This window comes from Onychostruthus taczanowskii, unplaced genomic scaffold (assembly GCF_017590055.1).
Source record: "Onychostruthus taczanowskii isolate IOZ18803 unplaced genomic scaffold, ASM1759005v1 scaffold80, whole genome shotgun sequence".
NCBI classification, from domain to species: domain Eukaryota; kingdom Metazoa; phylum Chordata; class Aves; order Passeriformes; family Passeridae; genus Onychostruthus; species Onychostruthus taczanowskii.
In genome coordinates, this window is record NW_024505893.1 from 522,045 (window position 1) to 534,500 (window position 12,456).

Here is a 12,456-nt window from a genome sequence, read left to right on the forward strand (position 1 = left end):
AGGTGGTTTGTTTTGTTTTGGCTTATTTTTTGTTTGATTGTTTCTATTTTAGTCAGCTGTAACTTGTAGCATGAATGAAACCATCAGATACTGACATAATTACTGGCATAATTACTTTTATGCCAGTATCCTGAGACCTTCCTCTTATCCTAATATATTCAAAATGGACCTTGAAGGTGAGGATGGTGGCTGTGCAGCAGTGTTACTGTTTCCTTTTCTGAAGAAAGAGGCTGCTACAGATATTTTGAGGACTGTTGTATCTGAAAGTGATGTTAATCCTATTTCTTGTTTGGATTTGGCAGTACTTACAGCAGCAAGGTGTTCCGTGTCACCTTCCTGACTTTGGCTGTGTCTGTGGCTGTGCCACTGCTTGGAGTGACTGTTCTCCTGGATTGTCCTGTAGACCCTCAGCCCATAAGGTAAAAGGTTGTTCTGTTTTGAAGCAAATGTTCTGGAAACCTAACTTCTCCTGTGTGCTCTGTTGTGTTTCAGCAAACAAGAGTTAGCAGTGCCAAGTGGTTCTGTCTGGATTGAGAAATAGGGGAGTGATTGCAATGTTATCCACACCCAGTCTGTTTCTGAGCCATCTTGTGCAGTTATATGTCCCTGCTGATCATGGAATGAGCTGAATTACTTTCTTTAATCATTAATCTAGAAAATTATTGTCTGCTACCCAAGCTGTCAGTGCAGCTTGTAATAACACAGGTGCACTCTTGCCTTCTGTGAGACAAGAACTGCATTTTCCCTGAAGGCCAAGTGCTCAAGCTACTGCAACACTTTTTGAAATATGCTTTATGTAAAGCATAAGTCAGGTGTGCAGGAGTTGGCAAACTAGGGGAAAAAATGATCAAATATGTTGCTCAAGAATGTTTGCGTTTTGTGCAAAGGATCACGTGCTCCTCCTGTTTTGTAGTTTGAAGGAGCCTCCCCTCCTGACGGGTGTTTTAGAGCCCAACACCAAGTTACGGAAAGCTGAACGGCTGTGGGAAAACCAGCTGCTTGGACCAGAGTCCATTGTCAATATTGGGGGTAAGCACTGACCACACCAGCTTCTAAAGAAGGCTCTTTAAACGTTGTTCCATTGGTAAGAGTTTGTTCAGCAGCAGACCTCGTAGATAACAAGCTCTGGGAGTTATTTCCAATGTGCAGGTTTTCTAAAAGTAATTGTGTTATGCAGAAAAACCTAGGTTCTCTGTACTGTTTTTCTCCTCTTTCATGAGTTTGAAATAAATCTTGTTGTCACATTAAAAATCCCTCTCTCCAGGACTGAGAGCATCAGCAGTGTAGTCAGGGGCTACTTTCATTTGGAGGAAGTGGTCCCATTTTTCATTTGGCTAGCTCTTTAGTGGGAATTAATATTTAGAAGCTACTACCTGTTCTTTTAAAGCTCATTGCTGCTGAGTGAGCTGAATTTTGTGGTGTTGATCTTTGCTTTTATGACAAAACAAATCTCAAACTGATAAATAGCTTACATTTTAATGCTGTTGCACAATATCATATCCCATATTCGTAACTCCCTCACATTCCATATTAATAACTCTAAAAGATTTGATTCTTGCAAGAAATCTAACCAACACAGGTGCCATCCTGCACTTTTCTCTCGTAGCAGGTGGGTTCTTCCCAAGTCACAAACCCATGCCACCTCTGAGCAATTTCTTAATGAGTTCCCTGTGCTTCTCATGCCATGAGATTCTCGTAGTGGGAACCCAGCATTGTGCAAGAGCTCTTTCTTGTGACTCCTAAAGGAGGGGTAAGGCTGGGAGCTACTCTTAACCCTTACTGAAAGATCCTTCAGTGCCAGAGGTGCTCAGTCGGTGCCATATCATTTATTTTCCTTCTACTTTATCTTCTAATTTATTAGTAAAATATTTGTAAGAAATTACATTGCCTGGTAAGAAGCTACTGTAAATTCTTTCCTCAGATTACTCTTTTTTACCTGTATCTGTTAACAATGTGCTAAAGGAATTACATGAAGTTACTGATTTTTTTATATTGCCTGATTTAATCAGTCTTGTTGGAAACTCTTTATGGAAAACTTCCTGCAGGGGACAGCTGACCTATGAGTGAAATAATCAACCTGACTGGGAATAAGTTTCCTGTGAATAAATGTTGAAGTCTCCTTTGCTAGTAGAAGGATGTTTACCAGTGTTGTTTTGTGATCAACCTAATCACACAAGTTGTTTTTGCAGATGTTCTGTTTACTGGGACAGCTGATGGGAAGATTATCAAAATTGAAGATGGGGAAATACAAACAATAGCCAGAATTGGCCACGGTCCTTGTGGTGAGTGACAGCTCCTGAGCACAGTGTGTTTGAAAATGTCTGGGTCAAGGCCATGTGTTGGTTAAACTGTGTTCAGTCTGGATTGCAGGTGCACATCTTGCTCTGCAGAAATTTGTAGCAGAAATATTAATGTATCAGTGCAGTATGAGTGAAAATATTGGAACATTGGAAGGAAGAGTAGAACAGAGGGCCAAAATAATGGAAATGGGTAGTCTTGATAGCAAAGCACACTGTTTCCAGTTGTAAAATTTAAGAATGCAAGGAGGTTTTGTGTCATGACTACCAGGCCTTCATTGTGGATGATGTGCAGGTGGAAAATTCTGCATCTTTACACTGGGAGGAAGACAAGAGTGAAGTGCACCACAATAACATTCCTTTTCCCATTAGTCCATCCAGAAAAAGCAGCTATCTTAAGAAAAAAATGGGCAGTGACCTGGTCTGATATTTATGAAAGCTGAAGTTAGCAAGATTCTGAGCTGAAGGGCCACCTCATAAAAACTGAGGACTTCTGAACAAGTGTGAGTGAAGGAACTTGAGCTAATTTGTGAGTGGGAAAGTGTTTTGGCTTAAAACAATTCTACAGACAGGACACTCCAAAATGAGTTGTCTTTCCTTGTATTTTTAACCCTTCCTTTTTCACCAGTAAGGAGAGATGAACGTGAGAAGATGTAAGTGAAAAAATAGCAGTTCACTAAAAAATAAAACAGCAGCAACCAAGATAACAGTAATAACCACTAGATACAAATGTGCTGAATCTTGTTGACAAAGAAAAATCAACACAGCAACCAAGCCTTCATGATCACAGAACCCCCTCATCTACCAAACAACAGCCACCAGGAAACAAGGACAAAACAGAAGCATGCTGTCCAAAACCAGTCAAATGCTGCTGATCCATCTGCTCCACACCATCTGAGAGGAGCTCTCCTGACAGTTTCAGCTGGAACTGGGTCAGTGGCTGGGACTGCTGGAGAGAGGGGATGGTGCTGGTGGAGCTGTCCTGGGTGGCAGCAGCAAAAAAAGGTCTGAAGGAAACGTCCTCCCTGGCCCAGAAATGGGGCTGCCCCTGGCAACAGCAGCCAGAAGGATGTTACAGAATCCTCCAAAGCCTGGAGGTAAACAAACCTGCCAGGCTGCCTTGCACTGCCTTGACTCAGAGAACCTGCCCCAGATAGCTTTCTTGGCAGCCTGGCCAAAAAAAGCTGCAGCCTCTGCTCCCAAGCCCTAGGGAGAGCAGAGGAGCTCTTTGTGCTTGTTCCTTCTCTATTAAAGGGACCCCAGGTCACCTGTCTCTATGAGCCTGGGCTAAAACACCCCAGTTCTTCTTCCAGCTCCTGGGTTCTAAAGGGACAGTGGTCATCTTGGGCAGGTTGGTATAGGGAAGATATGAATACACTTTTTTTGGGTTACCCAGGACAGGACAGCAACTTACTTAGAGATTTTGAATATAAATATCACCTTCCCCATCTATGGAATTTTGCCTTGCAGTTTTTCATACCTATTCCCCTTCCTGTGTTTATAAGCACAGTGGGAGTTGTAACTGCACTTGCTTTAGCAGAGATCCAGCATTGGTCATTGTATTTTTGTTTTCTCACTGCTAGATTGCAGTTATTTCTTGTGGAATTCTGCACCTCTTTCTCAATGAATTATTTGCTTCATTTAATGGGATTTCTGGAACTGAGTGAGGAAAACTGGTGGCAACTTATTTATGACAGAACCATCTCTGTGAGGAGCTTAATGTCCATCTCAGCAGTGCCTGGGCAGTCTGAGAAGCCTGGCTGGTGGTTGTTGGGACTGATGGGAGTTTTGTTTGTGGCTATGATACAGAAGCTCACCTGAGGTCCTGCAGCCCTGTGCTGATTGCCATTTAGAAATTAAGGTTAGGAACTGTTGCTGTGCCTATTAGCTCTCATTAATATGTTCATAATTTATTCCATGTAACCTTATGTGGATGCTCACATGGTTAAACTCTGGGCTGACTTGGCAGCACTCTCTGGCTGCCTGGTAAGTAGAACAGCCTTGGTAGGACAGCTGATGGGAAGCTGGATTTAGGCATGAATGTGGGTGGGGGTGTTTGTGAAGAATCACCTTTCTCCTGCTCATTTCCATTGGACTTGAGCAGCTTGGGAGAGGTGGGAAGGATGTGCTGCCCTGGTTCTTTGGGGCCAAAGTGGTAATGGGGAGCCTGGACTTTTGTGCTCCTTGAATTGGGAAGCAGAAAGGCTGTAGCCATCTGCCTTCTGCAAAAATTTCTCTTGCTAAGGTTTTCAGACTGCTGATGTTCTGAAGTTCTTAGCTCTTCAGGGCTCAATTTTCTCCTTGAATGTATCTAAATTATTCAGGTTCACAGAATTCCCCTTCCTCCTCATATGGAAATCTTCAGTGTCTTTGTGTTGAGAAACTAGCTGTTCATGACAATGTTGCACCTTCTCAGAAAAAGAATGGGTTTTTTAAATTAAAAATTGTTCAATTAAAAAAACAGAGCACACACCTCCCCCAAACCTGCAGTAAAACTGATTATTTCAGAGAAGAAGCATTTTGTTAAATCCAATTTTCTGATTTTACCCCAGCTTGGGCAGCTGTTAGTTACTACCCTGACAGATTCTATGATTATCTCTAGACTGGTGAAAACACGGCACGGGGATACCTGCTTCACTCCCACCTAGTAAAGTAGGAATAGTTTTTAAATGAATGTATGTGCCATATGTATGCCATAGAGTTTTTACAAGCCACAGTTTGATTCAAAGGTCACATGTGCAAGCAAAGGAAAAAAAAAGAACCTCAAATATTTTATTCTCTATTTTCCATCAGCCAGAGATGTCTGACTGCTTCTCAGGAACCAGGACTGCAGCACGTGTAGAATTTTTTTCGGAATGCAAGCATAAATAATAATTGCTTCCCCTTCCTCCTCCTTTTTCTTAGCTTTCGTATCTCAACTGACACCATGACACCAAAGGGGCATTGAATGTCCCTTTGGTCAGTTTGGGCCAGCTGTCCTGGCTGTGTCCCCTCCCAGGATCTTGCTCACCCCCAGCCTGATGGAGAGCTGAATGTTGGAGCGAGCACTGGAATGCAAACGTAAATAATAATTGCTTCCCTTTCCTCCTTTTTCTTAGCTTTCGTATCTCAACTGACACCATGACACCAAAGGGGCATTGAATGTCCCTTTGGTCAGTTTGGGCCAGCTGTCCTGGCTGTGTCCCCTCCCAGGATCTTGCTCACCCCCAGCCTGATGGAGAGCTGAATGTTGGAGCGAGCACTGATGCTGTGCCAGCCCTGCTCAGAAGTAGCCAAAACACCTTTTTAGCTGCCTGTGCAAAGCACAGCACTCTTCATCTCAGCCGGACCCAGCACACCTGTACAGGTACCCTGAATGCCTTGTATTTATTTCTGTTTGGGAAATTTTGTTTCTCCTTCCTAGGAGGCCGTGAAGATGAGCCAACGTGTGGAAGACCACTTGGCATGCGAGTGGGGCCAAATAACACCCTGTTTGTGGCAGATGCTTATTATGGACTCTATGAAGTTGATCCTGATACAGGTATGACTTTTCTGCTCCAAAGTTTTCTTCCACTGACAGATCTGGGCTTCGTTTGCAGTTTTGCCAGATGCTGCAGGCAAAAAATGCCTGTCTTTTTTTGTAAAGTGATTTGAAGCTGTCTGGATGAAATGAGTCATGCAAGAACTTGATATTTATTTCCCTGTAGCAATCACTTCCTCTCTGTGTCTGGCTGTCTGGATCAGAGCTACCAGTGACTTATCTTCTGGCATTACGTGGTTTTTGTTGTTAAAATTGCTATCCTAGGATCCATGACTGGAGCTCTGTTGTAGGTCTTTTGGTTTTCATAAAAGGAAAAGATTGCGAGCACTGGTGCTGTGCCAGCCCTGCTCAGAAGTAGCCAAAACACCTTTTTAGCTGCCTGTGCAAAGCACAGCACTCTTCATCTCAGCCGGACCCAGCACACCTGTACAGGTACCCTGAATGCCTTGTATTTATTTCTGTTTGGGAAACCATTTTAAAATTGTTTCCTAGGAGGCCGTGAAGATGAGCCAACGTGTGGAAGACCACTTGGCATGCGAGTGGGGCCAAATAACACCCTGTTTGTGGCAGATGCTTATTATGGACTCTATGAAGTTGATCCTGATACAGGTATGACTTCTCTGCTCCAAAGTTTTCTTCCACTGACAGATCTGGGCTTCGTTTGCAGTTTTGCCAGATGCTGCAGGCAAAAAAATGCCTGTCTTTTTTTGTAAAGTGATTTGAAGCTGTCTGGATGAAATGAGTCATGCAAGAACTTGATATTTATTTCCCTGTAGCAATCACTTCCTCTCTGTGTCTGGCTGTCTGGATCAGAGCTACCAGTGACTTATCTTCTGGCATTACGTGGTTTTTGTTGTTAAAATTGCTATCCTAGGATCCATGAATGGAGCTCTGTTGTAGGTCTTTTGGTTTTCATAAAAGGAAAAGATTGATACATAAAACCTTTTGTCATGTTTGCTGTACTTTTGTTTCTGCCTTGATCTCGCTGTGGTAGTGAAAAGCTTTTCACTTCACTGTAACCCAAATCTACACAAAGTGAAGAGAGATGCATTTTGGTGTGGCTGCATTGTGTGTCTTTTTTTTCTTCTTCTTTTTGTATCCAGGTGAAACAAAGATGCTTGTGTCAACCAAAACACCGATAGAAGGCCAGAAGTTGTCATTTGTAAACGATCTTACAGTGACCAGGGATGGGAGGAAGATCTACTTCACTGACTCCAGCAGTAAATGGCAAAGACAAGACTACTTGTTCCTGCTCATGGAAGGCACAGATGATGGGCGGCAAGTGTCTCCTTCCCGAGGCATTTCACTTGCTGTCAGCTCAGCTGTAGGAGTGGAATCCACCACTTCCTTGATCTGCACATTTTTTCTCTTTATAAACTCACCTTTGCAAACACTGCACTGTGCAGGGGAGGGTGAGGGAATTGTGTGGGTGTTGCTAATGAGACCTGCAGGAAAATAAATGAGATTCCCCTTTTTCCTTCAAGAGGACTGGCATGGAGCTTTGTTTTAAAAGTGAAAATGTTAGCATTATGTTCAGCCCAAATCCTTCATGAATGCTGCCTCTCTCAAGTGCATTGTTATTTCTCTTGTGTTCACAAACAAATGCTTCCTGGCTATTCTGCCTTCTTAACTTAAACGTGGTGCATGTGAGAAAAGATGGAATGCCTGAAGAATGAAACACAGATGCAAAAATATTTATCTTCACTCAAAAATGGTGTCTTTTCAGCCTCCTTGAATATGACACAGTGACAAAAGAAGTGAAAGTCTTAATGGTGGGGCTGAGGTTTCCCAATGGTGTGCAGCTCTCTCCTGCAGAAGACTTTGTCCTGGTGCAGGAGACAACCATGGCTAGAATCAGAAGGCAAGTATGACTTTGGAATTATTACTAATCTGTGTAGGGATTGTTTAAATAAATGAATGGAATGACAAAAGAAACCTTACACTTCAGTTATGCCTAGTTAAAAATGACAAAGAAGGTGACCTTCCTCAATATTTAATTTTTTTATTTCACTTTAAACATCTGGGTTGCATAATCTTTCCATCATGGGTTCCTTAAGCACAGTGGAGTAAGCTGACTTTTTTCCTGGGGAGAAGTGTGTGGCAGTGCTGTATTTCCCTGTTTTTCCAAATAGGAAAAAAATTGTTTTTTAAATATTGGGACTGTCATTTATTATTTAAACTGATTGAGTTAAGATGTTCTAATCTATTATCTATAATTTTCAGGTATTATGTGTCTGGGCTGATGAAAGGTGGAGCAGATATGTTTGTTGAGAACATGCCTGGTCTTCCAGACAATATCAGGTTAAGCAGCTCTGGAGGATATTGGGTAGCTATGGCAGTTGTGAGACCCAATCCTGGATTTTCTGTGTTGGACTTCTTATCTGAAAAAACATGGATAAAAAGCATGATATTTAAGGTAAAAAAAAATATTAGAAAGAACTTTTTTTTTTTAAAATATCACCTTTAGTAGAGGAATGGAAGTGATAAATATTTGTTTGTCCTGTTTCTTCCTCTTCACAGGAAGATTTGAAAAAAACATTAGGTGCTGTGGTTAAAACTGTTGTTGCTTTCCCCTAGTAGAACAGCCTTTATATATTAATAGGTAATAAAATTTAACATTTGCTTCTTTGAGTAGGAGGTACACATCTCTTAAGTTGCCTTCCATCTTGATCTTAGGAAAGAAAAAGAGACTATCTAACCATGCAGCAAGACAGGATCTACATTTGGATATGTGAAGACTTCACCTGAAGTGCCTAAACTGCTTATTGCCAGGTGTCTGAAGAGCATTTGGGAAGTGTGAGCTGTTCCCATGACTGCCCTAGGCACCCTAGGAGACAGTGTGTACGTTGTGGATGGTGTTAGGTGACATTTTGTTCTGGTTCACTTATGCCTGTTTTTTGTGTCACCCCGCTTTAGGATGAGCAAGGATAATGTGTTTTTTTAAGGGCTGAAGAAACAGCATGGTGCTTTTTAAACAGTGCAAAGACTTGAAAATACTTCTGTCCTCAAAAAAAAAAAAAAAAAAAAAAAAAAAAAAAAAAAAGCAAGCACTGCTTAGGATTTCATTCCAGCTGAACGAGGTCTGTGCTGTCCCTGTCTCTCCTGGTGCAGTGCAGGAGCTCTGAGTGATGCTGTGGGGAGCTTGGCATCAGCTGCACCAGAGCAAGCTGCTGTGGCAGCCTTTCAGCCTGCCTCTGGAGTTGAGTGAGCTTCTGCTGATCCTTTTGTTTCTTCTCAAGTTGGCTTTACAGATATTGATGTGTTAACCCTGTGTAAGAGTGTTCACTCAAAATGTGTCCTTGTGTTCTTAGCTGCTGCTTCTGAGGAGCGTGGAGTGGTCTTTGCCTGTATAAATGTCTGAGATCAGATTGTGGAGAGCAAAACCTTTTGTTGATTTTCTTTCTTTTTCTTTTCTTCCAGTTGCTGAGTCAGGAAACTGTGACAAAGTTTGTACCCAAATACAGCCTTGTTGTTGAACTCAGTGAGACAGGATCCTACAAAAGAAGCTTCCATGATCCCAATGGAGTGACAGTAGCTTATGTCAGCGAGGCACATGAGCACAACGGGCACCTTTACCTGGGATCCTTCCGCTCTCCCTACATTGGCAGACTTGATCTCCAGCATGTTTAACTGCCCACCCATGGTCAAGTCCCACTGTCTGTACTTCTGCAGAGTGCAAAGGAAGCACGGGCTTGAGGCAGTGTGTGACCAAGTGACAAAAAGTGACAGACAGTCTGTTAAGGTGCAGGAGCACTGTGGCCATAGGAAGAGATACAGTTTGCTGCACCTGTCCTCTGTCTTGGCTGACTGCTCATGTTCTGGAGTTGGCCTGTATTACTGTTCCTATCTGAGGACTGTGGTGAGGCATCTTCATTCAGTTCTTTGTTCCTCCAAGGAAATCCATTGATTTTCCTGTGCCCAGCCTTGTTTGGAATCATCTTGAACAGACATCATCATGTCGTCTTTAATGCAACTGTGTGTCCTCTTACTCTGGAAGGAATTGTGATGGATGGAATTTAATTGTGTGGGATTTGGGTGGAAGAGGGTGGCTTGCATGTGTTAATTTCTGTTTTAGTCCCTCCTGTCCAGGAGTGATTACAGTGCATGTTCTAATGTTATACCATGGTGCTGTGGTAGAGGCAGCAACATCAGGACATGCCTAGGAATCTAGTTATACCATTGGGTTTCTTCAGTTCCAACCTGTGTAAGTAACATCAGACATTGCAATTAACTGTTAATCAACATGCAGAATCAAATTGGATCATTACCTGTGGAGCATTGAGGTCAGATGTTGAATGAAGATTGCATTTTCTGTGTTATTAAAGGACGACTTCCAATGGGTCTGAAAAGGGTTGTTTGTAGTAGTTTTTCCATGTTTTACCAGGTCCTCAAAGTCTCCTGTTCATTGTCTATGTGACCATTCCTGCTACCTGCAGGAATCCTGTTCAACATGCTTTTTATGAAGAACTGGTAAAGATTTTGGGGAAGATTGGTGTCTGAAGGTGGATGTGGACTCAAATGGCACCTTTAAAATCTACTGTTGGTGGATGAGGAAGGCTTTGGTGGCAGTTTTTGGAATGCAATAGTAGCTCATGGATGCATGTCCAGGGACTTCCTCTCTTAACAGGTGCTCTACTTGGTAAATCTGGAGAATGCTTTGCTGCCAGCTATTGCAAAGGAAAGCCTGTGCTGGTACATTTTGTGACAAAGGAATTCCAGACAAGAACTCAAGTTTCATAGAGGAGCCAGGGATGAGGGGACTGTGGTGGACTTTGTGCTCACTGGAGGGGAAATGTGCAGCTGAAGGACAGCCTCGCCTGCAGGGATCATGAGGTGGTGGAGTCCAGCTTCCTTAGGGCAGGTAGGAGGGTGTAGAGCAAACTTGCTGCCCTGGATTCAGGAGGGAAGACTTCGGCACCTTCTGGGATCTGCTTGGTAGAATACCATGGGATAAAGTCCTGGAGGAATGAAGGCCAGAGGAAGCTGGTTGATTTCAGGGATCACCTCCTCCAGGCTCAGGGGTGATGCATCACAATAGAGAGGAAGTTGGGCAAAAATGCCAGGAGGCTTTGTATGGATGAACAGGAAGCTCTTGGACAAGCTGAGACACTAAAAGGAGACCTGTGGAGGGTGGAAGCAGGGGCTGTAGCCTGGCAGGAATACAGAGAGGTTGTCCGAGCAGTCAGGGGTCAGGTTAGAGGAGATAAAGGTAAAGGAGGTTAGAGGAGATAAAGCTCTGAGAGAATTAAATGTGGCCAGGGGCATCAAGGACAACAAAAAAAGCTTCTGCAGGTGTGTGGGTGATAAAAAGGAACATCAGGAAAACTGAGGACCCTCTCTGGAAGGAAAGGGGAGACCTGATTACCTGAGACATGGCAAAGGCTGAGGTGCTCAATGAGTTTTTTGCCTCCTTCTCCACCAGGAAGTGCTCCAGCCACACTGCCTGAGTTGCAGAAAGGGAAGGCAGGGACTGGGAGACTGAAGAATCATCCACTGTAGATCACATTTTAGATCATCTGAGGAACATGAAGATGCTCAGGACCTATTAAAATGCTTCTGCAGGTCCTGGGGGAACTGATGGATGAAGTCACTGTCCATTGTACTTAGGGAGTTGTGGTAGTCCAGTTAAGCTCCCACCAACTAGAAAAGGGGAAAATAACCCCCATTTTTAAAAAAGGGAAGAAAGGAAGTCCTGGGGCACTGCAGCCTGCCAGTCTCTGTGCCCAGCAGGAGAAGAGAGATTGGAATATGTTATTCAGAGCAGTTGTGGATGCCCCACACTTGGAAGTGTTCAAGGCCAGGCTGGATGGGGCTCTGAGCAACCCAGTCTCATGGAAAGTGTCCCTGATGATCTTTGAGGTCCCTTCCAACCCAAAGCATAGTATAATTTTAAATAAGAGGCTTTGCATCTTGAAGAACTAAAGGGGTTGCTTCAGCAACTGTGTCATTTACTGCATTGATACTTTGGAATTGAAGCTTTTGCTGCTCTCTCCTTTTCTGCCACTGGGTGACAATCCAACCTAAACTTACACTATTGCTGCATTTCTTCACCTTCGGAAATGAAAGGGATTTGCTATAAATATATCATGAAAAGCACCAAAAAAGGGGAAGGTGATGCTAAAAATGTCACCTGATTTCAGGGGCCTTCTATTAATGGAGGGCTATGCAAATGAAAGTGACTCTTCCCTGTCAGAGCCTCTGTCACCTTGTTCTGTGTTACTGCCCGGCTGCAGCAGTCCTGTGGCAGGTAGCTGGTGGCTGCTGGATCAGGCTGACTTGTTCCTGTACAGGCCAGGGGCTGCTCCTTTTGGGAAAACCCAGTCCAGGGTAGGCTGCTTCAGCACCAGCTAGTTAGCACTGCTCTGCCAGCCCTTGCAGCTGTTTGTCCTCTTCTGGTGGGATATGAAAGTTAAACTTGATGGGATGTCAAGTTGGGGTTGAAAAGGCAAATCTGCTGTGGTGATTCTTTTTTGCTGCTGCTTTGGCACCCTTGGGGCGAGCACAGCTTTGCCTCTTGGTATACAGTTTTCATTAGTGATTTATTTGCCAAAGTATTTCACCAAGTAACCTTTGGACAGGGTGCAGTTCTCAGTTAATTTTTTTTAAGGGTACTGCAGACTGACTGGACTTGTACCCCAT

General features: G+C 43.4%; 1 protein-coding gene across 1 annotated transcript; it reads left to right on the forward strand.

Annotated features, from left to right (window-relative positions):
* Nucleotides 1-285: 285 nt before the first annotated feature.
* Nucleotides 286-10,068, forward strand: LOC121346357 (adipocyte plasma membrane associated protein; the record flags this gene model as incomplete). Its single annotated transcript, XM_041424112.1, has 8 exons — nt 286-419; nt 914-1,029; nt 2,190-2,282; nt 5,701-5,817; nt 6,921-7,095; nt 7,544-7,678; nt 8,041-8,233; nt 9,238-10,068. Coding segments are annotated over 8 exons (1,173 nt in total), but the record flags the coding sequence as incomplete, so codon positions are not given.
* Nucleotides 10,069-12,456: the final 2,388 nt, after the last annotated feature.